This window comes from Mauremys reevesii, linkage group 14 (genome assembly GCF_016161935.1).
Source record: "Mauremys reevesii isolate NIE-2019 linkage group 14, ASM1616193v1, whole genome shotgun sequence".
NCBI lineage: Eukaryota > Metazoa > Chordata > Testudines > Geoemydidae > Mauremys > Mauremys reevesii.
In genome coordinates, this window is record NC_052636.1 from 988,680 (window position 1) to 1,013,417 (window position 24,738).

General features: G+C 57.9%; 1 protein-coding gene and 1 pseudogene across 1 annotated transcript; both read left to right on the forward strand.

Annotated features, from left to right (window-relative positions):
• The first annotated feature begins 9,121 nt into the window (after positions 1-9,121).
• Positions 9,122-14,107, forward strand: LOC120381465 (zinc finger protein 436-like). Its single transcript, XM_039499670.1, has 3 exons — positions 9,122-9,401; positions 10,947-11,073; positions 13,838-14,107. Exons 1-3 carry the CDS (start codon positions 9,315-9,317, stop codon positions 13,879-13,881), a joined length of 258 nt encoding a protein of 85 aa, XP_039355604.1. The 5' UTR covers positions 9,122-9,314; the 3' UTR covers positions 13,882-14,107.
• A 4,267-nt stretch (positions 14,108-18,374) lies between these two features.
• LOC120381436 lies at positions 18,375-22,737 on the forward strand (annotated as a pseudogene).
• Positions 22,738-24,738: the final 2,001 nt, after the last annotated feature.

Consider the following 24,738-nt stretch of genomic DNA (forward strand, 5'->3'; position numbering starts at 1 on the left):
CTGTTCCCCTCCTCAGGCTTCGCCCCCTTTTCTCATCCTCACCGGTCACTTTAAAATCTCCTCAGCCGGGGGAAATGTTCCCTCCCGTTTTACCGGCAGCCAGTTGTCCTTGTTCGGGTGGGACATTGTGGCCCTGACTGGAAGGGGGGTTAGTGGGTGCGGCTGAGGGGAGCCTGGAGATGCGGCTGGCTCTGGGGTGGGACGGGGCGGCCGGTCGGTCTCTGCCAGCAACAGGGCCTGGGAGGGACGCAGCGACTGGTCTCAGTGGAGTAACCAGGCCCGGCTGCTGCCCCCCCCAACCCCCGTCTGCCCAATGCAGCACCCCACAGCCACCAGCTGCCTGTCCCCTGCCCCATCCAGTGGGCAGTGGTGAGGGGAAGGGTGGGAATAAGGGGTGCAGGGGTGGAGCTGGGGGGAGGGGTGCAGGTGGGGGTAATCGCGGGGGGGCGGGAGGAGGTTGGGGGTGCAGGGGGAGCTGGGGGAGTTAGGGGAGGATGGGGGTGCAGGAGCTGGGGAGGGGTGCAGGCGGGGGAATCGAGGCGGGGCTGGAGGAGGATGGGGTGCAGGGGAGCTGGGAGTTAGGGGAGGATGGGGTGCAGGAGCTGGGGGAGGGTGCAGGGGAGCTGGGGGAGTTAGGGGAGGATGGGGTGCAGGGGAGCTGGGAGTTAGGGGAGGATGGGGTGCAGGGGGAGCTGGGGGGAGTTAGGGGAGGGGATGGGGGTGCAGGAGCTGGGGGGGGGGGGTGCAGGTGGGGGAATCGAGGCGGGCTGGAGGAGGATGGGGTGCTGGGAGTTAGGGGAGGGGATGGGGTGCAGGAGCTGGGGAGGGTGCAGGCGGGGAATCAAGGCGGGGCTGGAGGAGGATGGGGTGCAGGGGAGTTAGGGGAGGAGGATGGGGGTGCAGGAGCTGGGGTGGACCTGGGGAGGGAGGAGTGGAGGGGAGGGGGTGCAGGCGGGAATCGAGGCGGGGCAGGAGGAGGATGGGGTGCAGGGGAGCTGGGGAGTTAGGGGAGGGGAATTAAGGGAGGATGGGGTGCAGGAGCTGGGGGAGGGAGTGGAGCTCGGGAGAGGGGTTCAGGCAGGGGAATCAAGGCGGGGCTGGAGGAGGATGGGGAGCTGGGGGAGTTAGGGGAGGGGAATTAAGGGAGGGGATGGGGTGCAGGAGCTGGGGGGAGGTGCAGGTGGGGGAATCGAGGCGGGGCTGGAGGAGGATGGGGTGCAGGGGAGCTGGGGGAGTTAGGGGAGGGGGAATTAAGGGAGGATGGGGGTGCAGGAGCTGGGGGAGGGAGGAGCTGGGGAGGTGCAGGCGGGGGAATCGAGGCGGGGCTGGAGGAGGATCGGGTGCAGGGGAGCTGGGGAGTTAGGGGAATTAAGGAGGGGATGGGGTGCAGGAGCTGGGAGGGGTGCAGGCAGGGGAATCGAGGCGGGGCTGGAGGAGGAGGGGTGCAGGGGAGTTAGGGGATGGGGGTGCAGGAGCTGGGGAGGGGTGCAGGTGGGGGAATCGAGGCGGGGCTGGAGGAGGAGGGGGTGCAGGGGAGCTGGGGAGTTAGGGGAGGGGTGGGGTGCAGGAGCTGGGGAGGGGGTGCAGGCGGGGGAATCGAGGCGGGGCTGGAGGAGGATGGGGGTGCAGGGGAGCTGGGAGTTAGGGAGGGATGGGGGTGCAGGAGCTGGAGGAGGGGGGTGCAGGTGGGGGGAATCGAGGCGGGGCTGGAGGAGGATGGGGTGCAGGGGGAGCTGGGGGGAGTTAGGGGAGGGAATGGAGGGGATGGGGGTGCAGGAGCTGGGGGAGGAGTGGAGCTGGGGAGGGGTGCAGGCGGGGGAATCGAGGCGGGGCTGGAGGAGGATGGGGTGCAGGGGAGCTGGGGAGTTAGGGAGGGGGAATTAAGGGAGGATGGGGGTGCAGGAGCTGGGGGAGGTGCAGGTGGGGAATCGAGGCGGGGCTGGAGGAGGATGGGGTGCAGGGGAGCTGGGGGAGTTAGAGGGGGAATTAGGGAGGGATGGGGTGCAGGAGCTGGGGAGGGGTGCAGGCAGGGGAATCGAGGCGGGGCTGGAGGAGGAGGGGTGCAGGGGAGTTAGGGGATGGGGGTGCAGGAGCTGGGGAGGGGTGCAGGTGGGGGGAATCGAGGCGGGGCTGGAGGAGGATGGGGGTGCAGGGGGAGCTGGGGGGAGTTAGGGGAGGGGATAGGGGTGCAGGAGCTGGGGTAGGGGTGCAGGCGGGGAATCGAGGTGGGGCTGGAGGAGGATGGGGTGCAGGGGAGCTGGGGAGTTAGGGGAGGGGATGGGGTGCAGGAGCTGGGGAGGGGGTGCAGGCAGGGGAATCGAGGCGGGGCTGGAGGAGGATGGGGTGCAGGGGAGCTGGGGGAGTTAGGGGAGGGGAGGGGTGCAGGAGCTGGGGAGGAGTGGAGCGGGGAGGTGCAGGTGGGGGAATCGAGGCGGGGCTGGAGGAGGATGGGGTGCAGGGGAGCTGGGGGAGGGAGTGGAGCGGGGAGGGGTGCAGGTGGGGAATCGAGGCGGGGCTGGAGGAGGATGGGGTGCAGGGGAGCTGGGGGAGTTAGGGGAGGATGGGGTGCAGGAGCTGGGGAGGGGTGCAGGCGGGGGAATCGAGGCGGGGCTGGAGGAGGATGGGGTGCAGGGGAGCTGGGGAGTTAGGGGAGGAGGGGGTGCAGGAGCTGGGGAGGGAGTGGAGCGGGGAGGGGTGCAGGTGGGGAATCGAGGCGGGGCTGGAGGTGGATGGGGTGCAGGGGAGCTGGGGGAGGGAGGAGCGGGGAGGGGTGCAGGTGGGGAATCGAGGTGGGGCTGGAGGAGGATGGGGTGCAGGGGAGCTGGGGGAGTTAGGGGAGGGGATGGGGTGCAGGAGCTGGGGAGGGGTGCAGGTGGGGAATCGAGGCGGGGCTGGAGGAGGATGGGGTGCAGGGGGAGCTGGGGGGAGTTAGGGGAGGGGATGGGGGTGCAGGAGCTGGGAGGAGTGGAGCGGGGAGGGGTGCAGGTGGGGGGAATCGAGGCGGGGGTGGAGGAGGATGGGGTGCAGGGGGAGCTGGGGGGAGTTAGGGGAGGGGATGGGGGTGCAGGAGCTGGGGAGGGGTGCAGGCGGGGGAATCGAGGCGGGCTGGAGGAGGATGGGGTGCAGGGGAGCTGGGGAGTTAGGGGAGGGATGGGGTGCAGGAGCTGGGGGAGGTGCAGGTGGGGGAATCGAGGCGGGGCTGGAGGAGGATGGGGTGCAGGGGAGCTGGGGAGTTAGGGGAGGATGGGGTGCAGGAGCTGGGGAGGGGTGCAGGCGGGAATCGAGGCGGGGCTGGAGGAGGATGGGGTGCAGGGGAGCTGGGGGAGTTAGGGAGGAGGGGGTGCAGGAGCTGGGGAGGGAGTGGAGCGGGGAGGTGCAGGTGGGGAATCGAGGCGGGGCTGGAGGTGGATGGGGTGCAGGGGAGCTGGGGGAGGGAGGAGCGGGGAGGGGTGCAGGTGGGGAATCGAGGCGGGGCTGGAGGAGGATGGGGTGCAGGGGAGCTGGGAGTTAGGGAGGGGAGGGGGTGCAGGAGCTGGGGAGGGAGTGGAGCGGGGAGGTGCAGGTGGGGAATCGAGGCAGGGCTGGAGGAGGATGGGGTGCAGGGGAGCTGGGGAGGGAGTGGAGCGGGGGAGGTGCAGGCGGGGAATCGAGGCGGGGCTGGAGGAGGATGGGGTGCAGGGGAGCTGGGAGTTAGGGAGGGGAGGGGTGCAGGAGCTGGGGAGGGAGTGGAGCGGGAGGGGCAGGTGGGGAATCGAGGCGGGGCTGGAGGAGGATGGGGTGCAGGGGAGCTGGGGGAGGGAGTGGAGCGGGGAGGGGTGCAGGCGGGAGGAATCGAGGCGGGGCTGGAGGAGGATGGGGTGCAGGGGAGCTGGGGAGTTAGGGGAGGATGGGGTGCAGGAGCTGGGGAGGGGTGCAGGCGGGGGAATCGAGGCAGGGCTGGAGGAGGATGGGCTGCAGGGGAGCTGGGGAGTTAGGGGAGGAGGGGTGCAGGAGCTGGGAGGGGTGCAGGCGGGGAATCGAGGCGGGGCTGGAGGAGGATGGGGTGCAGGGGAGCTGGGAGTTAGGGGAGGATGGGGGTGCAGGAGCTGGGGAGGGGGGTGCAGGTGGGGGGAATCGAGGCGGGGCTGGAGGAGGATGGGGTGCAGGGGAGCTGGGAGTTAGGGGAGGAGGGGTGCAGGAGCTGGGAGGGAGTGGAGCGGGGAGGGTGCAGGTGGGGGAATCGAGGCGGGCTGGAGGTGGATGGGGTGCAGGGGAGCTGGGGGAGTTAGGGGAGGAGGGGTGCAGGAGCTGGGGAGGGGTGCAGGTGGGGAATCGAGGCAGGGCTGGAGGAGGATGGGGTGCAGGGGAGCTGGGGAGTTAGGGGAGGAGGGGTGCAGGAGCTGGGGAGGGGTGCAGGCAGGGGAATCGAGGCGGGGCTGGAGGAGGATGGGGTGCAGGGGAGCTGGGGAGTTAGGGGAGGATGGGGTGCAGGAGCTGGGGAGGGGTGCAGGTGGGAATCGTGGCGGGGCGGGAGGAGGATGGGGTGCAGGGGAGCTGGGAGTTAGGGGAGGGGAGGGGTGCAGGAGCTGGGGGAGGGAGTGGAGCGGGGAGGGGTGCAGGTGGGGAATCGAGGCGGGGCTGGAGGAGGATGGGGTGCAGGGGAGCTGGGGAGGAGTGGAGGCGGGGAGGGGTGCAGGCGGGAGGAATCGAGGTGGGGCTGGAGGAGGATGGGGTGCAGGGGAGCTGGGGAGTTAGGGAGGATGGGGGTGCAGGAGCTGGGGAGGGGTGCAGGCAGGGGAATCGAGGCAGGGCTGGAGGAGGATGGGCTGCAGGGGAGCTGGGGAGTTAGGGAGGGGAGGGGGTGCAGGAGCTGGGGGAGGTGCAGGCGGGGAATCGAGGCGGGGCTGGAGGAGGATGGGGTGCAGGGGAGCTGGGGGAGTTAGGGGAGGATGGGGGTGCAGGAGCTGGGGAGGGGTGCAGGTGGGGAATCGAGGCGGGGCTGGAGGAGGATGGGGTGCAGGGGAGCTGGGGAGTTAGGGAGGGGATGGGGTGCAGGAGCTGGGGAGGGGGTGCAGGCGGGGGAATCGAGGCGGGGCTGGAGTGGGGAGGGGCAGGCGAGCCCAGCCTGGTCAGTAGCTGCAGGGTACAGGCCGGGGAGGCTGCCGGGAGGGGGGCGGGGCCGGAGCATCGCGCGCGGGGGCTGCCGGGAGGAGAGAGGGGGGCGGGGCCGGAGCAGCGCGCGGGGGCGGGGCCGTTGGACCGTCCCGGGAGCTGCTGCAACCGCCCCAACGGTCGCGTCTCGCGGCGGCCTCTCACCCGCCCCCCCCCCGTGAGGTGCGTCATTTCCGGCCTCTGCTGCTCCCCGCCTGACGTCCCTCCCCCGGGGGGCGCTGAGGCCGGGGAAGCGGGTAAGGGCTGGGGGGAGGGGCGGAGAGCGGGTCGCTGGGGGTGGGGCAGGGCGTGGGGATCGCAGGGGCCAGGGGCGGAGAGCAGGGTCGCTGGGGGCAGGGGCGGAGAGCGGGGCTGGGGAGGGGCAGAGAGCAGGGGGCTCGCTGGGGTAGGAGCGGGGAGGGGGTCGCTGGGGGCAGGGCGGAGGGGTCGCTGGGGCAGGGGCGGAGAGCGGGGCGGGGGCTCGCTGGGGAGGGCAGAGAGCGGGGGCTCGCTGGGGGTAGGAGCAGGGAGGGGGTCGCTGGGGGCAGGGGCAGGGCGGGGGCTCGCTGGGAGGGAGGGGCGGGGGCTCGCTGGGGAGGGGCAGAGAGCGGGGGCTCGCTGGGGGCAGGAGCGGGAGGGGGTCGCTGGGGGCAGGGGCAGGGCGGGGGCTCGCTGGGAGGAGGGCGGAGAGCGGGGTGGGGGCTCGCTGGGGGCAGGGGCAGGGCGGGGGCTCGCTGGGGCCGTAGGGGCGGAGAGCGGGGCGGGGGCTCGCTGGGGAGGGGCAGAGAGCGGGGATCACTGGGGGTAGGAGCGGGAGGGGTTGCTGGGGGCAGGGGCAGGCGGGGCTCGCTGGGAGGAGGGGCGGAGAGCGGGGCGGGGGGCTCTCTGGGGGGGCAGGGGCAGGGCGGGGGGGCTCGCTGGGGCCGTAGGGCGGAGAGCGGGGCGGGTGGGGGTCCTGGGGGTGGCTCGCTGGGGGGTCGCTGTGGTGACAGGAGGGTTGGCAGGACCCTTCTCTCTGCTCCAGCCCACACGGGGTGAGGGGGTCGCTCTGAGTGCAGCGAGGGCCCAGAAGTTTCCCAACCCCCCTGACAAAGGGTCCCCTTGCGCTAAGATGCAGCCACCTCTGGGGTGGATCCACGGTGGCCATTATTTCCTAGTGACAAGAAATGTGAACGTTTGAATTACTTTGGTTCTTCAGGCCGGGTCCCTTTTCCTGTTACAGCAGCACCCTCAGGGCTCCTGCTGCCTCTGCGACTGGCCGGCACGGGGTGGTGGTAACTTTCTGTCCACTTATCAAACACCATGAGGTGAAACCACCACCGGTTTCTGCTTCTCTCCCCTCTGGAAAACTGCAGGGACTTCCGGTTCTGTGGGGAAAATTCTCACCTTGAGTCCTTGTCCCAGATCTGGGGCTGAGGGAGGTGGGAAGGGGGTTAGGAGCCCCACCCAGTGATCTGCTGAAGAGGATTCTGGCCCCATCCTTTCTGAACTGTGCTTCTGGTGTCATTGAGACCAGCGTTAATCCGGAGTCATAGACTCAAGATTAGGGTTGGAAGGGACCTCAGGAGGTATCTAGTCCAACCCCCTGCTCGAAGCAGGACCAATTCCCAACTAAATCATCCCAGCCAGGGCTTTGTCAAGCCTGACCTTAAAAACCTCTAAGGGTGGAGATTCCACCACCTCCCTAGGTAACCCATTCCAGTGCTTCACCACCCTACTAGTGAACTAGTGTTTCCTAATATCCAACCTGGACCTCCCCCTCTGCAACTTGAGACCATTGCTCCTTGTTCTGTCATCTTCTACCACTGAGAACAGTCTAGATCCATCCTCTTTGGAACCCCCTTTCAGGTAGTTGAAAGCTGCTATCAAATCCCCCCTCATTCTTCTCTTCTGCAGACTAAACAATCACAGTTCCCTCAGCCTCTCCTCGTAAGTCATGTGCTCCAGCCCCCTAAGCATTTTTGTTGCCGTCCGCTGGAATCGCTCCAATTTGTCCCCATCCCTTCTGTAGCAGGGGCCCAAAACTGGACACAGTAACTCCAGATGTGGCCTCACCAATGTCAAATAGAGGGGAATGATCACATCCCTCGATCTGCTGGAAATGCCCCTACTTATACAGCCCAAAATGCCGTTAGCCTTCTTGGCAACAAGGGCACACTGTTGACCCATATCCAGCTTCTCGTCCACTGTAACCCCTAGGTCCTTTTCTGCAGAACTGCTGCCCAGCCATTCGGTCCCTAGTCTGTAGCAGTGCATGGGATTATTGGGGGGTTCATAGAATATCAAAGTTGGAAGGGACCTCAGGAGGTATCTAGTGCAACCCCCTGCTCAAAGCAGGACCAAACCCAACTAAATCATCCCAGCCAGGGCTTTGTCAAGCCTGCCCTTAAAAACCTCTAAGGAAGGAGATTCCACCACCTCCCTAGGGAACCCGTTCCAGTGCTTCACCACCCTCCTTGTGAAACAGTGTTTCCTAATATCCAACCTGGACCTCCCCCACTGCAACTTGAGACTGTTACTCCTTGTTGCTGGTGGGTTCCTGCTGGATGAGAGAGACAGCAAATTAAGGTTTCGTCAGTCTGGTTTGGAGGCTGGAGCGGGGCAGGAAATACACAGGGTGGAGAAAGGGAGGAGGCCAGGGGGTGGCAAACCTGCTGGGATCTGTTTAATGAGTGGCTTAGATTCTAGGAACAGACTGTAGTGGTGGTGTCATCGTCCCTCCCCGTCTGGGTCGGGGGGAGGCCGCAGCACCTGCCTCGTCTCAGGGGAATTAGCAGCCCAGGGGTCAGTGTCCCGACCCCAGTCAATATCTGGGTTGTGATCCTCCGGCAGGAGCAGGGCCCCCCAGGAGTCCGTCGGCTCTGGGCCCTTGGGCAGAGGCAGAGCAGACGACGGTTTCGGGGCCCAGGCCTCGGGCAGGACGTGGCACCAACAATCGAAGGCTCCGTTGCTGAGGCAGGGCAGAGCGGTAAGCAGTCTCGTGCCCTAGCTGTGGCAGGCGGTAGGTGAACATTGGCCCTGCGGCCTACGGTGGGGAGGCTGCCATCCCAAGGGTGGGGTGGAGGGGGACTCCACCGGGTCCCAGCCCAGGGCCCTAGCAGTAGCGGAGTGGTCCATCCGCGGGGATTCCACCCGCAACCCAGCGCCACTTTTGAAATACAAATCCTAGGACTGGCAGGGACCTCGAGCGGTCATCTCGTTCAGTCCCCGGCACTCATGGCAGGACTCAGTATTATCTAGACCGTCCCTGACGGGTGTTTGTCCAACCTGCTCTTAAACAATGACAGAGATTCCACAGCCTCCCTGGGCAATTTATTCTTCTCTTCTCCAGACTAAACACACCCAGTCTTTTCAGTCTTCCCTCACAGGGCGTGTTTTCTAGACCTTTCATCATTTTTATTACTCCTCTCTGGGCTTTCTCCAATTTGTTCACACGTTTCCTGAAACGTGGCACCCAGTTATAGATAGGTATGTCAGACCTACCTATAACTCACAATGCAAAGGTGATACAATCATAGAAATCATACTTGGCAAATCATAACGTTTCCACTGACACCTTACACAGAATATCCGGCACGATTCATTCTTCTTGGTATTAATAAAAGTATAAAGTGTCTGACATATTCCATACAGCATCACAGTGCTGACTGGGTTTCAGGCTGCACTAGAGCCCGTCTGGGGTTGGCTGCCTCTGGGCCACTTCCTCACTTCTCCCCAGGGTGTACCTGGATCAGCAGCGGCCCTCCGTCTCCTCGGGACAGGTAGCCCACGGCAGCTCCCCCGGTTCCTCCAGGAGGAGGACGTGTGTCTCCCTCACTGTCTCAGCTCCAACTGAGCTAGGGGCTCCGCCATTTAAACTTCCTGTCCCATCTATCCGCTTTGGAAGGGCGAGGTGGGTGTGGCCCTGCCCACCTGGGTAGAGAGGGTGGTTCTTCCCCTTCTGGGTCAGGGGGAGGCCACTTCTCCTCGCTACAGTGGCTGTGTACAGAGCCGTGAGCACAGGTGTGTACCTGGCACGGTTCACCCCCACCCCTGTTCATTTTGCGTTGTGAGAGAGCCCCTGACACGTCTGTCTGGAATGCGCCAGGTTGCAGCCCCTATTCCGGCTCCTCCAGAACGTCCTTTTGAAATTATGGCTGCACCTTTCCCCACATCTTTTCCTATACTCACCTGTCCATGGCCCCATGAAGTTGGGAGACCTCCTCGTCAACCTTCTACTGGTGCTGGCCAAAGTGGCCATCTACAATACCAGGAGGATGCTGGACGAGGAGGTGCCTATTCCGTTCCTCTCTCATCTCACCTATCCGGGCAGAGTTCCTCTGGGCGGCATCCGCTGGCTCCCTAGACAGCTTTGAGGAGCAGTGGGTGCTGTCCGAGATTGTCTGCTTGGTGTCTTCCCCCCCCCCCCCATGGACCCCTAATTTTGAACCGATGACCCCCACTCCTGGCCCTGTTATTCCTTAGTTGTTCCTCGTATTCTGTTGAGTCCCGGGTCCAGTGGCTCCTCCCACAAGGCTGGAATTCCCAGAATTCAGTAAGGCCTCATTACACAGATCTATGAGGTTTGGTGGTAGAAATGCCCCCGTTTTGTGGAACAGGAAACAACCCTCCTAGATGGGGCCGGGAAAACTGAGCAGGCTCCCAGTGCTGGAGCCTGACCTGACTCACCGGTGGCTGCTGTGAGATATGAAGGGGGCACCCACCAGTCAGACTTAGGGGAGCTGCCCCTCCCTCATATCCAGCTCCTCAGAATAAGGAGGGTGTTGGGCTTCCTCCCTGGACCCTGCTGGGGGCTCCATCTCCTGTATCAGTCGGTGGCTAGTCCCTGGCGAGCCCTCGTGGTCGAGGATCTTCCACAGGGTTTATTTTTCGAGGGTCCTTCAGTGACTGAGGAATCCGATCCTTGAGCCACAGGCTCGTTGGCAGACACTGCAGGTGGTGGTGGAAGACACGGCCGGGCCACAATTGCTGCGTGACCGTCGTCTTTCCTTTTCTGGCGTCTTTCTGCGTCCAGGGCAAGGCGATTTTCCTCCACAGTGGACGTTCCCTCTCTGACAAGCCTTCGCCAGTTATCCCAGCCCTGGGCTGCTGTCTCCCAGTGTGTGGTGTCAATGTCCTGTTTCTTGCTCTTTATCTTGAGGGTGTCTTTAAAATGTTTCTTTTGGCCACCCCGTTTCCTTTCTCCTTTGGTGAGTTGGGCGTACAGCAGTCCTGGTAAGCGTACATCGGCCATGCACACCCAGTGCCCGCTCCACCTCAGCTGGTGCTGGATACCAGGGGCCTCAGCGCTGATGATGTTGGCCTCTGTGAGGACACTGACAGTGCAGCGATCCTCCCACTTTCTGTTGAGGATCTTCCTAAGGAAGTGCTGGCGCTGGCGTTTGGGGTTTTTCAGGTGTTTTCTGTAGGTCCCCCACGTCTCACAGCCGGAGAGGGGAGTTGAGATTAGCACCGCTTTATCCACTAAACGCCTAGTGTGTGTTCTGGTGATGTGATTGTTGAACGCCTGGCAGGACAGTCTGCCAAAGGCAAGGCTGGCAGAGCGGATTCTGTGCTGAATCTCGACATCTGTGTCTGCCCTCTGTGAGAGATGGCTGCCAAGACAGGCCAAGTCTGTGGTTAGTAGCCCATGATGAATGTGCTGGGAGAGACAGGGGGCTCTTTGTCCCCACACCCTGGTGTTTCCTGGATGGTCTGAGCGTGGTGGGGTGGGACTCTGTTCATGGGAAGCCATCCAGAGCTCCCATTTGATTGGCTCCTCTCCCTCACAGATAGTGGGGCAGCAGGTACTGAGTGCTGGACTCTTGCTCTTTCAGGGGCCGGTGACCTTCGAGGAGGTGGCTGTGTATTTCACCAGGGGAGAGGGGGCTCTGCTGGACCCCGCTCAGAGAGCCCTCTGCAGAGACGTCATGCAGGAGAACTATGAGACGGTGACCTCGCTGGGTAAGGAGTCCCGTCCCCTCGGTTCTTAGAAGGGGAAGCGACTAGTTAAGGTTCATGTCACCCCCACACTGCAAACTCTCCTCTGCCCTGTTTCAGCATCACCCCACATACCAGTGACACACACACCAGCCCTCTGCCCTCCCCTGCTACACAACGCTCTGGGAGAAGAGCACATGGACAGTTTAGCACAGTGGTCACCAACCGGTCGATCGCGATCTCCGGCGGTGCAGTGGGGCTCCCTGCCTGCCCCGGCCCCACGCTGCTCCTGGACATGACCAGCGCAGCCCGGGGGAGGAGGGGGCAGGGAGTAGGGGTCTCTGTGCGCTGCTCCTGCCTACAAGCACTGCCCCTGCAGCTGCCATTGGCCGGGAACAGGGAGCTGTAGCCAATGGGAGCTGCAGGGGAGGTGTTTGCAGAGAGGGGCAGTGCATGCAGCCACATGCCCCCATCCCTCTCCCCCCCCCCCCCCAGGGGCACGTTAGCCCCTTCCGGGAGCAGTGTGGGGCCAGGGTAGGCAGGGAGCCTGCCTTAGCGGCTGCCAAGCTACACCACCAACCGGGAGCTGCTGCAGGTAAGTGCTGCCCGGCAGGAGGCTACCCCGCAACCCCCAGCCCTGAGCCTCCTCCTAGAGCCAGCACCCTGTACCCCCTCCTGCACCCCAACCCCCAGCCTGAGCCTCCTCCCAGAGCCAGCACCCTGAACCCCCTCCTGCACCCCAACCCCCAGCCCTGAGCCTCCTCCCAGAGCCAGCACCCTGTACCCCCTTCTGCACCCCGAACCACCTCCTGCACCCCAACCCCCATCCCTGAGCCTCCTCCCAGAGCCAGCACCCTGTACCCCCTCCTACACCCCAACCCCCAGCCCGGAGCCACCTCCCAGAGCTGCACCCTGTACCCCTCCTGCACCCCAACCCCAGCCTGAGCCTCCTCCCAGAGCCAGCACCCTGAACCCCTCCTGCACCCCAACCCCAGCCTGAGCCTCCTCCCAGAGCCAGCACCCTGAACCCCTCCTCCCCCCCCCCCCCCAGCCCTGAGCCTCCTCCCAGAGCCAGCACCCTGTACCCCCTCCTGCACCCCAAGCCCCAACCCCGAGCCTCCTCCCAGAGCCAGCACCCTGTACCCCCTCCTGCACCCCAACCCCCAGCCCTGAGCCTCCTCCCAGAGCCAGCACCCTGTACCCCCTCCTGCACCCTGAACTACCTCCTGCACCCCAGCCCTGAGCCTCCTCCCAGAGCCAGCACCCTGTACCCCCTCCTGCACCCTGTACCCCCTCCTGCACCCCAACCCCCAGCCCTGAGCCTCCTCCCAGAGCCAGCACCCTGTACCCCCTCCTGCACCCCAACCCCCAGCCCGCAGCCTCCTCCCAGAGCCAGCACCCTGAACCCCCTCCTGCACCCCAACCCCCAGCCGGGGCCTCCTCCCCGAGCCAGCACCCTGAACCCCTCCTGCACCCCAACCCCAGCCTGAGCCTCCTCCCAGAGCCAGCACCCTGAACCCCTCCTGCACCCCAACCCCCAGCCTGAGCCTCCTCCCAGAGCCAGCACCCTGAACCCCCTCCTGCACCCCAACCCCCAGCCTGAGCCTCCTCCCAGAGCCAGCACCCTGAACCCCTCCTGCACCCCAACCCCCAGCCCTGAGCCTCCTCCCAGAGCCAGCACCCTGTACCCCCTTCTGCACCCTGAACCCCTCCTGCACCCCACCCCCCAGCCCTGAGCCTCCTCCCAGAGCCAGCACCCTGAACCCCCTCCTGCACCCTGAACCCCCTCCTGCACCCCAACCCCCAGCCCTGAGCCTCCTCTCAGAGCCAGCACCCTGTACCCCCTCCTGCACCCCAACCCCCAGCCTGAGCCTCCTCCCAGAGCCAGCACCCTGAACCGCCTCCTGCACCCTGTACCCCCTCCTGCACCCCAACCCCCAGCCTGAGCCTCCTCCCAGAGCCAGCACCCTGTACCCCCTCCTGCACCCCTAACCCCCCGGCCTCAGGCTCAGCCCAGAGCCCGCACCCCCTCCCGAACCCCAACCCCTTGCCCCAGCCTGGTGAAAGTGAGTGAGTGAGGGTGGGGGAGAACAAGCGACGGAGGGGCGGGGGGGAGTGGGCAGGCTTTGGGGAAGGGGCAGGGCCTCGGGGGATTGGATGGGGTAGATCCTGGGTTGCCCTTAATTTCAAAAAGTGAACTTGGGCGTAAAAAGGTTGGAGACCCGCTGGCTTAGCACAATGTCACATAGCTCCTGTTTGCTCAGGTAAACCTGGGTTTTGGGTCCAGCATAAAGAAAAGAAGCTTCCAACCCCAGCCACTCGAACACTGATCCTACTCCACAAAAACCTGCTCCGACTTACAAACTGATCCCACTCCCCTGCCCTCGCCGTGAGGATTCCTTCGGAGTCACTGCCCTCACTGGCCCCTCACTACACCCCGCAGATCACTAGCGTGTGTCCCACCAGAGCGCTGACAGTCCCCGTGGCAAGAACCCCTCCTTGTGCACCTTCACTGACACAGCCTACAACACTGACAAGTGAAATGGGGCAGACTCAGCCCCTCAGGGTCACATGCACCTCTCTGCATATCACGGTCACAGCTCTGCCAAGCTGCTCCAACTGCTCCCTCCACCCTCCGGTTACAGCTGCAGCTGACCCAGTGCACACAGCTGGGGGCATGCGGATAAACGTTGGGATTCCCGTCTGTGAACACAACAGAAACGATGGCGCGTTCGTCGTCCTTCCTCGTATCTGTTACAGACGTTGTTTTAGCACTTATCTATTACAGATTCCGAGATTTTTAAGCTCAGAAGGGATGACTTGGTCGTCTAGGCTGATCTCCTGCATCACACAGACTGTAGAGTTTCCTTCAGTTACTGCTGTACTGAGCTGGACACCTGGTGTTTAAAGACTTGAACAGATGGGGAATCCCCCAGTTCCTGTGGTGGTTTGTTACCCTTCAGGTGATGCAAAGATTATGTCTACACTATGAAATTAGGTCGATTTTATAGAAGTCGATTTTTAGAAATCGATTTTAGACAGTCCATTGAGTATGGGAGCGACGCCTCTCGATGACATCACTTGTCGGCGACAAGCGGCGTCAGCGAGAGGCGTCCCCGCCGAAATGCCGCTGAAATTCGGTGGCATTTCGGCGGGTGCTCTCCCGGGGGGGCCAGGATGCGGGCACATTAAGATGCCCCCGCGGGTGCAATGGTGCCCACGGGCACCGCGTTGGGGACCACTGGTCTACATTATCCCCATGTCCACCCGTGGATGTTGAATCAAGTGCTGCGCCTCTCTCGGAGGTGGAGTACAGAAGTTGAGTTTGCAGGCGACTTAGGTCTGAGGAAGAGACTCGGTCGTATAGACACATACATTATTAGCTCAAATTAACGGCTTTTGTCGACCTAAGTTTGTAGTGTAGACCAGGCCTGAGTGTCTCCCTGGGAAATCTTGTCCCTGTTCCACTGAACGCTCACAATACTCACAGATTCACAGCTATATCAGTCTCCCAGTTACATTTCCAATCACTGCTCTAAGCCTCTGATTAACATATATCTCGTAAGTGCTGGTGTGGACATAGGCTTTATTGGTAAAGCTTTTGTCAGGGTGTGAAAAAAACACACCAACATAAGTTTCACCGATAAACACCGGTGTGGACAGCAGCATGTTGTCGGGAGACGCTCGTTGGGGGTTGAACGATGTCGATGGGAGAGCTCTCCCGTTGGCGTAGAGCAGCTAGATGGGAGACTTTCAAGTGATGCGGCTGAGTGGTGCAGCTGTGACGTTATACAGTCTGTAGTGGATGGTGCTTGGTCCTGCTAGTGAAGGCAGGGGGCTGGACTCAATGACCTTTCAAGGTCCCTTCCAGTTCTAGGAGATTGGTATATCTCCATATTTAAAAAAAAAAAAAAAAGTGTAGACTTAGTCTAAGATGTGATTAGAGTGAAAACAAATAAAGGTTTATTTAACAAACTAGTGATTCAAGTGATAAGACGTAGACGTATTGGGGAAAAACAGTTGCACACAAAGTACAATCAGAGCCCTCTGTCTGGATCCTAGACGTACAGAACTGGAGCCTGTCGTATGTTCTACAGCAAAGTCCTTCCAGCGTTTCACAGCCGGGCTGGGCTGAGATCTTCTGTTCATGAGACCAATCACACTGCCAGTTGCCTCCACGCTGGGGGATGCAGGGTGCCCCTCTGTACAGCCAGATGTACCTCACTCAGAAACAGGATCCTGCTGTTATTATTTTGTGTAAATTTCCTCTCTTGACGATTTCACAATCTTTTCATTAGCATTTGGCTCAGGTACAAACTGCGGCACCTCCCCCATCTGTCTGTCCCCATCTGTCTCTTGTCTCATTCTTAGATTGTCAGCTAATCTAAGGGGCAGGGACCGTGTGTTTGGTCTGTGTCTGTAGAACGTCCAGCACAAGGGGATGATGGTCAGTGGCTGGGGATATGAGCATTACGGTAACAGAAATAATCCATACCAGTCCTTGGGAGGGTCCAGGCAGTGGGAGGGAGGGTGCTAGACAGCAGGGAGTAGCCAGTCGGTGGTAGGCTGGTGGGGGGTAGGCTTAAGGTAACGAGTTCCTGTGAGCTGGGATGTCTGGCGGCAGGGGGAAGGAGATGTACCATGGAGTAGGTCCTGTAGGGAGTTGTGATGCAAGGAAGAGCTGAAAGAAATGGGAAGGAGTTGGTTTCAGTGGACCTGACCCATTCAGTGTACCCAACTCACTAATGTCATAAACTGCAGTAGAACATCAGAGTCATGAACACGTGGGGAAGAGAGGTTGTTCGTAACTCTGAACAAAATGTTATGGTGGTTCTTTCAAATGTTTACAGCTGAACATTGACTTAATACAGCTTTGAAACTTGATTATGCCGAGCTAAAATGCTGCTTTTAACCATCCTAATTTAAATGAAACTAGCACAGAAACACTTGCCTTTTCGTGTCAAATCTTTTTTTAAAACCGCCCCTTTATTTTTTTTTAGAAGTTTATGTTTAACACAATACAGTACTATATTTGCCTTTTGTATTTATTTATTATTTTTTTGGCAGGGTGCGTGTGTGTCTTTGTGGCTGCCTGATTGTGTTCTTCCAGTTCCAAATGACGTGTCATTGACCAGTCAGTTCATAACTCTGGTGTTCATAACTCTGACGTTCTACTGTATTTAAACGGTGTCATGGAAGGCTATGGCTGCACTACAGATGCTCTAAGCCGACGGCAGAGAGCTCTCCCGTTAATTTAATTACTCCAGGCCCTGGGGGCAGCAGTAGCTACGTCGGTGGGAAAAGATCTCCCACTGGCATTGCATTGTCCACATCTGCACTTCTCTGCACAATCTGTCTTCTCTGCAGGCTCCTTGGATTTTGGGATCCATCATTCCTGAAGTCACATGGCCTGATCCTTATTTTTCACATTCTGTTTGGCCAGATGAATGTGTCTGTTGCTCCTGAATTATAGTGGCTAATTTCCCAGTGTTCTCCACATCCAGGGTTGTTCCTACTCTCTCCCATTACATTGCACTCACTAATGCCGCAGTATGTGCTTTCCTGACCTCCAATGTTGCTGAGATCCTCCCCTTTCTGGTCCTTACTGCACAGAACCCCACCAGCCCATGCTTCCTGTTCCCAGATTCCCCAGGACTCTTGCACTGTCTCTGGACCTCTCTGTCAGCAAGAAGCAGAGCCCGGGAGACTTGCCCTCTGTCCGGAGTCTTCACTTTCTGAGACATGGATTTACCCTCTCTGTTGCTTAGGAGCCTGTTTGATAATGAGTGTCTGACATTATCCAGGGTAAAGTCTGAACTGTTGAATAGATGTGTTCCCAACCTGGGATAAGAACATAAGAATGGCCACACTGGGTCAGAACAAAGTCCATCTAGCCCAGTATCCTGTCTACCGACAGTGGCCAATGCCAGGTGCCCCAGAGGGAATGAACAGAACAGGGAATCATCAAGTGATCCATCCCCTGTCACCCATTCCCAGCTTCTGGCAAACAGGCTAGAGACACCATCCCTGCCCAGCCTGGGTAATAGCCATCGATGGCCTTTTTATCCTGCTTTGCTGTGGAACAGCCACTCCTGGCCAGTTAACACACTGTCTGCAGCATGTAATTCGCTCTCAGCCGCACCGTGTTGAGTGCTGCTAGTCAACCACTCACGAATTATACCGCAGGAGAACACTTTCAAGTTTGCTAGTCCCAGACTTTCCCCCCGGCACTCTTTAGCACGTTACTAAACAATGCAAGGTCATACAAAGTCTGTCACTTCGTCAATGGAAAATGAATGCACCAGGCTTGTTATCCCAAGTGGAGTTTCTCACACACTGTAATCCAGACACGCTAGTTATATGAAACAATGAAACAACTTCATTAACTACAGAAAGAAAAGATTGTAGGTGACTACAAATAATGAGGCATAAAAGTCAGACTTGGTTACAAAAGAAATAAAAGATAAAACACCAACTAACTTTTAACTTAAGCTAAAAACAGATTCACAGCAAATGTCTTTCGCTCACTATATGCTGTGACAAACTGGGTTTCCTTTTAGCGAGGACCCTGCCTCCCCAATTTCAATTCTTCAGGAGTTGTGATGAACAGAGAGAAAAGGGGAGAGAGAGTCTGAAGCATTTTCCCCAGCTGTTCTTCTTATTCAGTCCTTTGTGCCAGAAACATCCTCACTTTTCAGCTGAGTCATGGTGACGGGCTGTCTGTCGTGGATCTGGGCATCAAGCCATCCCTGTGATGGAATGTAAATTTCTTGTTCCCACCTTCCCCCTGCTGGAGAATGGCCATTTAACCAGGTGGCAGCTTTGCTGTCTGTGAGGAACTGGTCTCTGGCTGTTCTGCAGAATTCTAGCGTTTTTTTTCAGAAACATCATACAGTCAAATCTCATATGTTTACAGACACAGTGTTGCTACACATATTTTAACAGGACAATAAAGTTCAGCATATATTCAATCTCGAAATGATGCCTGACAAGGCATACTTTGTACAAAATATATCATAATTTTGCAAAAGAGTGAATATACGGTTACAGACTGTCACAGTGTCTGTGTGTGTTCCCAGCATATATGTGAGTAGGTCAATCGCTCAGAAGCAGAGTGTTCTGCACCTTTCAGAACCTGGGGAGGAGGCCCTGGGATTTCACTGGTTTACTAAGCACCGAGTTAAATTAGTAATTCTTTTTTATGACAAAGGCTTAGGAATTCACCTGATCTCATTTCTTTTCTTTCATCTGAGCAGGGTTTCGAGTTTCCAAACCTGATGTCATCTCCCAGCTGGAACGAGGGGAAGAGCCGTGGGTCCCAGACCTCCAGGGTTCAGGGGAAAGAGAGATCCTGAGAGGTCCCTGCACAGGTGAGGAAACATTAAACTAACTCAGAATCTATAAGTGCCTGATGGAAAAATCTAGGATGCCCTACAAAGACCTTGGGAGCTCTCTGAGTTCAGGAGTCCCCAGCAGGTGGTGTATCCTCAGGGCATATATAGCTTATGGCTTCCTACAGATCCTAACTGACACCTGTCAGTAACTTTCCTGCCCACTGATCATTTGGAATTGATAGGAAGGCAGAATTGATCCCCTCCTCTCTCTCCCCTTTTGGGGAAGAGTTAGGGGGATTCAGTTACTGTTTTTTGACAACTCTCCAGCACTTAGTTTGGTTTGCTCTTCCCTTTCCCACCCCTGTTTGAGGCTTCTCTCTCTATTGCAGCAGGTGACGCGATGGTGAGTGAGAATGAGGAGCAGAAGTCTCAGCAGGAAGATGCTGCACAAGTTGCACCACATGGAATATTATCGAAAATAACCAAAGGGAACATGTCAAGGAATCATGAGCAGGGAACAGCCTGTGAGATTCAGCACAGACCAGAGAGAGAGCAGGGAGACCAGCCAGGGGAAAAATTTAATAAAATTATTTCCTGTCAGGAAACTCACAAGGACCTCAAAGAAACCACAACCCAGCAGAGAATCCTGATAGGAAAGAGGGAAAAAAAATACACGGAGGGTGGGACAAACTCCAGTGACGGCTCAGCCCTTATTAAACATCAGAGAACTCACGCAGGTGCGAAACCCAATGAATGGTGTGAGCGTGGGAAAAGCTTCACTGAGAGCGCAGAACTTACTGCACATCAGAGAGTCCACACCGGGGAGAGGCCCTATGAATGCAGTGAGTGCGGGAAAACCTTCCCTTCCAGCTCAAGCCTTATTAAACATCAGAAAATCCACACAGGGGAGAGGCCGTATGAATGCTCTGAGTGTGCAAAAACCTTCATTCACAGCTCACACCTCAAGACACATCAGAGAATTCACACAGGAGAGAGACCCTATGAATGCTCCGAGTGTGCAAAAACCTTCACACGCTGCTCACACCTCAAGACACATCAGAGAATTCACACGGGAGAGAGACCTTATGAATGCTCTGAGTGTGGGAAGACCTTCCTTTCCAGCTCAAGCCTTATTAAACATCAGATAACCCACACCGGGGAGAGGCCATATGAATGCGGTGAGTGTGGGGAAACCTTCACTCACCGCTCACACCTCAAGACACATCAGAGAATTCACACGGGAGAGAGACCCTATGAATGCTCCGAGTGTGAGAAAACCTTCATTTCCAGCTCAAGCCTTATTAAACATCAGATAACCCACACCGGGGAGAGGCCATATGAATGCAGTGAGTGTGCGAAAACCTTCACTCACCGCTCACACCTCAAGACACATCAGAGAATTCACACGGGAGAGAGACCCTATGAATGCAGTGAGTGTGGGAAAAGCTTCAGTACCTGCTCAAATATCATTACACATCAGAGAATCCACACCGAGGAGAGGCCCTATGAATGCTCTGAGTGCGGGAAAACCTTCAATTGTGTCTTCCACCTCACTCGACATCAGAGACTCCACATGGGGGAGAGACCCTATGAATGCAGTGAGTGTGGGAAAAGCTTCACTCGCAGCATGCACCTCACTCTACATCAGAGAATTCACACTGGGGAGAGGCCCTATGAATGCAGTGAGTGCGGGAAAACCTTCACTCACACCTCGTACCTCGCTAGACATCAGAGAACGCACACAGGAGAGAGACCCTATAACTGCAGTGAGTGCGGGAAAACCTTCACCTGCAGCTCACACCTCATTAGACACCAGAGACTTCACACAGGAGAGAGACCCTATGAATGCAGTGAGTGCGGGAAAAGCTTCACTGAGAGCTCAAATGTTGCTCGACATCAGATAATCCACACACGGGAGAAACCCTATAAATGCAGTGAGTGTGGGAAAAGCTTCAATGAGAGCTCAGCCGTATCAGACATCAAAGAGCCCACAAGGGGGAGCGGCCCTATGAATTTTGAGAGTGTGGGAAAAGCTTCACTCGGATAATCTCCAAAGGAGCTAAACACCATCAAAACCTCTAGGTCCATCCCAACATTTGTTCTTTACCACTTTGGCTAATTCCCATGTAGTGACCTTTAAAGCTGTTTGAACCGTTTGCATCAGTGTTATCCCTCAGCTTGTCTGGGCGCATTGCCCATTTTTGTCTTTTGCAGCTCACCCTTTTTTGGGGTGGACCCGATTGTCCTTTCTATCCACCCCATTGTCCCCTGAGTAATGGGAGTTTGTGTCTCCTACGAAACAAGCATCATGTTTATACCGTTCCTCTTATTGTACAGTTGTTTTTTAGAGTCACCAATGATACAGATTGTATCGTTCTCAGTTGTTCTCACATTGTTCTGGAATGTGCTCAACGGCATTTGAGTATCTTTTCTTCAGTTACAATGTATTTAAATATAATGAAGAGAAGCAGGGGCAGGGAAAAAATGGTCATTTCAGCCTCTGTGACACCAGAAGGAGATGGGGTGACTCAGCGGTTTCTTCCTTTCCCATCGCTCCAGAACTGTTTCCCCGTCTGAGCCATGCAGAGTTTATGTCCATAACATTCTATTGCTCCACTTCTCAAAGTGTCGTGTGGTGCAGTGATCTCAGCTGTCTGTGCTTGGAGATGATGCTTTGTTTAATCCTAAATCAGAGTCACTATGACTGGAGATGAAAGTGTCAAAGACCTGCAAGGGGAATTCAAATGGATCCCCAACACAGTGTGATGATTGGGGGAGTTGGAATTCCAGTTTCCATCTATTGGCAAAGCCACTTGGGGTGTTTTTCTCCCATTATGAGACGTTAGATTGCTAAAGCGTTTGTAAGTGATGTAATTCAGTAATGAGACAGTGCTGAGTGAAGCAGGTTTGAATGGCTCAGAGGAGACTGTGATGGGAGACTCTGCTGTCCTAATTCTGATTCATCAGATGTAACCGGCTCTGGAATTTCACTTGACTCTTTCATTTTCATGTCGTCTACCTCTTTGTGAGGTGGGTGTGACACTATGCCCTGTATTCTTCATAGAAATATTGTTATAATTATAGCATATCCAAGTTGTATTTTATGCAAGGTGGGTCACGTGAGGTATTATTGGAAACAGTATGATTTACTGAATGTGATTGTCCTGTGTATGCATGTATCCTTTTTGTATCTAAAGTTAGGAATATTGACTACACATCTGTACTAGAAAAGTGTTTGCAGCTAGGGAACGCCCACCAGACAGAATGCAGTCAGTCTGGATCGGCCATTAGGGAGAACAATTGGTCTTTGAAGATGCAAATCTCCCACCTTTCTGAGAAGCTTTTCTGGGATGCCACAAACAATCTCTGACTCATGGGTGCTTTGACACGGCGGGGTCATGTGATCACGACACCTGGTACTGGACTCCATGATAGAATATTTTTCCAGTATTTTTTCCATGGCGGGAGGGGACCACACTCAAAAACAAAGGGTTCCCACCATATGTAAAACCTATTTAAGGCTGGGAAGTGGCTTAATCAGTGTTCATTCTTCACTGAATCCTCGCCCAGGGTGACTGCTGGAAGCATCTAAGAAAGAAAGACCCGGGGGCAGGGGGGAGAAGGACTGAGCCCCGGCTTGGGAAGGTGTCTGGCCTGCGAAAGGAATACCTGGAGTTTTAAGGTGCAAGCAAGAGCAGTTTGCCTTCAAGAAACTCTGCAATCTGCCTAAAGCAACGTTTAGGGTGAGAAATTCCTACTTGTAACCAGTCTCTTTAGTATTAAGCTTAGCTTGTGTGTTTGTTTCATTTGCTGGGTAATCTGCTTTGACCTGTTTGCTAATCCTTATAATCACTGCACATCTGTCGTTTGTAGTTAATCACCTTGTTTTTGTTTACTCTAAAACCAGTTTGTGGGATCCATAGCTGGGGGGTGTAAAAGGCTGTGCATATCTCCCTCCACACTGAGGGAGGGATCAAATGTCAGGAGCTTTCACTCTACAGGCCAAGACAATAGGATGTTGGGTTTGCACTCCAGAGAGGGGTGTGCACTGGAGGATCCGGGCAGTTCCTGAGCTGAAGCCTTCCCATGCAGGGCTGATTTCAGTGTCTTTCTGCAGCTGGGTGTGTCCCTACCTGGCTCAACAGGACAGCGTAAGGGAGCCCGGCTGGTGGAAAAGGTGGGTTCAGTATATCAGGTGGCACCTCAGAGTGTGGGGCAACCCGTCTCTTTCCTGAAGGCTCTTTGGTCGCCCAGGTGGATATTATTTTAGTTTGACAGGATGTAACTCAGATTTATTGGAGACTTCGAGACAAATTACGCTTGATAAGTTTATGGAGGGAATGGTTTGATAGGATAACGTGATTTAGTCAATAGGTCAATAACGTGCCACCACTGGTAATTAGTACCGAGGGTCAATGTTGGGATATTGAAAGTCTTTTTCCTGAGGGTCTGGCTGGAGAGTCTTGCCCGCATGCTCGGGGTTCAGCTGGTCGCCATATTTGGGGTCGGGAAGGAATTTTTCTCCAGGGTAGATTGGCAGTGGCCCTGGAGGTTTTTCGCCTTCCTCCGCAGCATGGGGCGGGGGTCGCTTGCTGGAGGATTATCTGCTACTTGAAGTCTTTAAATCAGGATTTGGGGACTTCAGCAGCTGAGCCAAGGGAGAGAATTATTTCAGGAGTGGGTGGGTCAGCTTTTGTGGCCTGCATCTTGCGGGAGGTCAGACTAGATGATCATAATGGTCCCTTCTGATCTTAAGTTCTATGATTCTATGAAATACCATTTGCTAAAGTCATGACTTCTCACTTCAGTGCTGCGTTTTCCCCCATCCCTCCACCACGCGGTGGAGAAAGTTCAAGTGCAGTTCTGTCAACAGGAGCGAACTCTCCAATTCACTGGCCAGGCTAACAAAGCAGCAGCCGTGATTTAAAATCTCCGCTGGGAAATGGTGAACAGCAGCAGAACCCCAACTAACGGGAGGAAGTGCCGATGATCACAGCGGAGTTCAATTGTTTAAGTCAGGCCCGGGTCGTGATCACTGACACGCCCCTGCCCCCCCCTGGCCCCACCCCAATCCACCATGCCGGCCAGCAGAGGAGGAGGAGAGCGTGAGCTCCTCCGGGGGCCTCGGGCGGTGAGGGGGCAGCAAGGGGGCCGGGAGACACTGGGGAGTGGTAACTGGGATTCCGGGGCCGCAGGGGGCGGGCGGGGCCCGGGGGGGGCCCACCGGCGGCCCTCCGCCCCCCCCCACCGCGGACGCCCCCCGCGGGGGTCTCGGGGCGGGGGGCGGAACCCGGAAGGGGAACGGGTCCCGCGGGCGCGGGTCGCGGGCGCCGGTCGGCGGCGGGTCCCGCCCCCCCCCGCCGGCCAGGCCCCCCCCCCCACCCGCCCCCGCGCGGTCTGCCCCCCCCCCCCCCCCCCGGCCCCGCCCGCTTCCCCGGCCCTCCCCGCCGGGCCCCCCCGCGGCCCCCCCGCCCCCCCCCCCCCCCCCCGCCGGCCCCTCTCTTCCCCCGGCCCGCCCCCCCGGCCTCCCGCTCGCCGGCCACCCCCCCCGCCCCCGCCCCGGGCGGCTCCCGCGCGCCCCGCGCGCGCTCGGCGAGGCCTGAGCTCCATCCCTCACCAGCAGCGCCAGCCCAGAGCCCCGCCCCCCCCCCCCCACGCAGGCCGGGGCGGGGGGCGCGACTCGGCGCTCGGCCACGGCACCGAGGCTCCAGGAGGGGGCGGAGGAGGAGAGCCGGGCAGCCTTGGGGGCTCCCGCCTGCTGGGCCCGGGGCCGGCAATTGCCCCCCCCTCTGGGCGGCCCTGGGGAGCTCCGCGGGCCGCATGTTTGAGACCCCTGGTTTAAGTCAATATTGTCTCAAATGCTCTGAGGAGGGAATTCCACCCTAAGTGATTTTGAACTAGGCAAAATGCCCATGTATTTGGTTCCCAAAGCATGTGTAACCCAGGCCCTACAGAAGATCTCTCCTAGCTAATCCTGTGGTATGGGAGATGCTGCCCTTTATGATGCAGACCTTGAGGAAATAAGTGGTTTTTTTGTTGTTGAATTTATCCTTTGTAGCTGCTACAAATATGTATCAAATGAAATCAGTGTTGAAAATGTAATAGTTTAAGAAAAATAGCTATTTTTTTAATAGAAACTCCAGCTCGGGATTCTGATCCAGGCCTGTATTGAGTTCCTAGCCTGGACCTGTGCCACCAAATTAAAGAAACACTGGGCATGTTTTGGGAAGCCATTCCTCACTTACATACTGAGATTTTGAGTGGTTTCGTAAAGGGTTCTACGTCAGAGAACTGTAAACGTACCCTAGCCAAGGATAAGGATTTGGAAAGAAGGGGGATAGAAATATTACACACC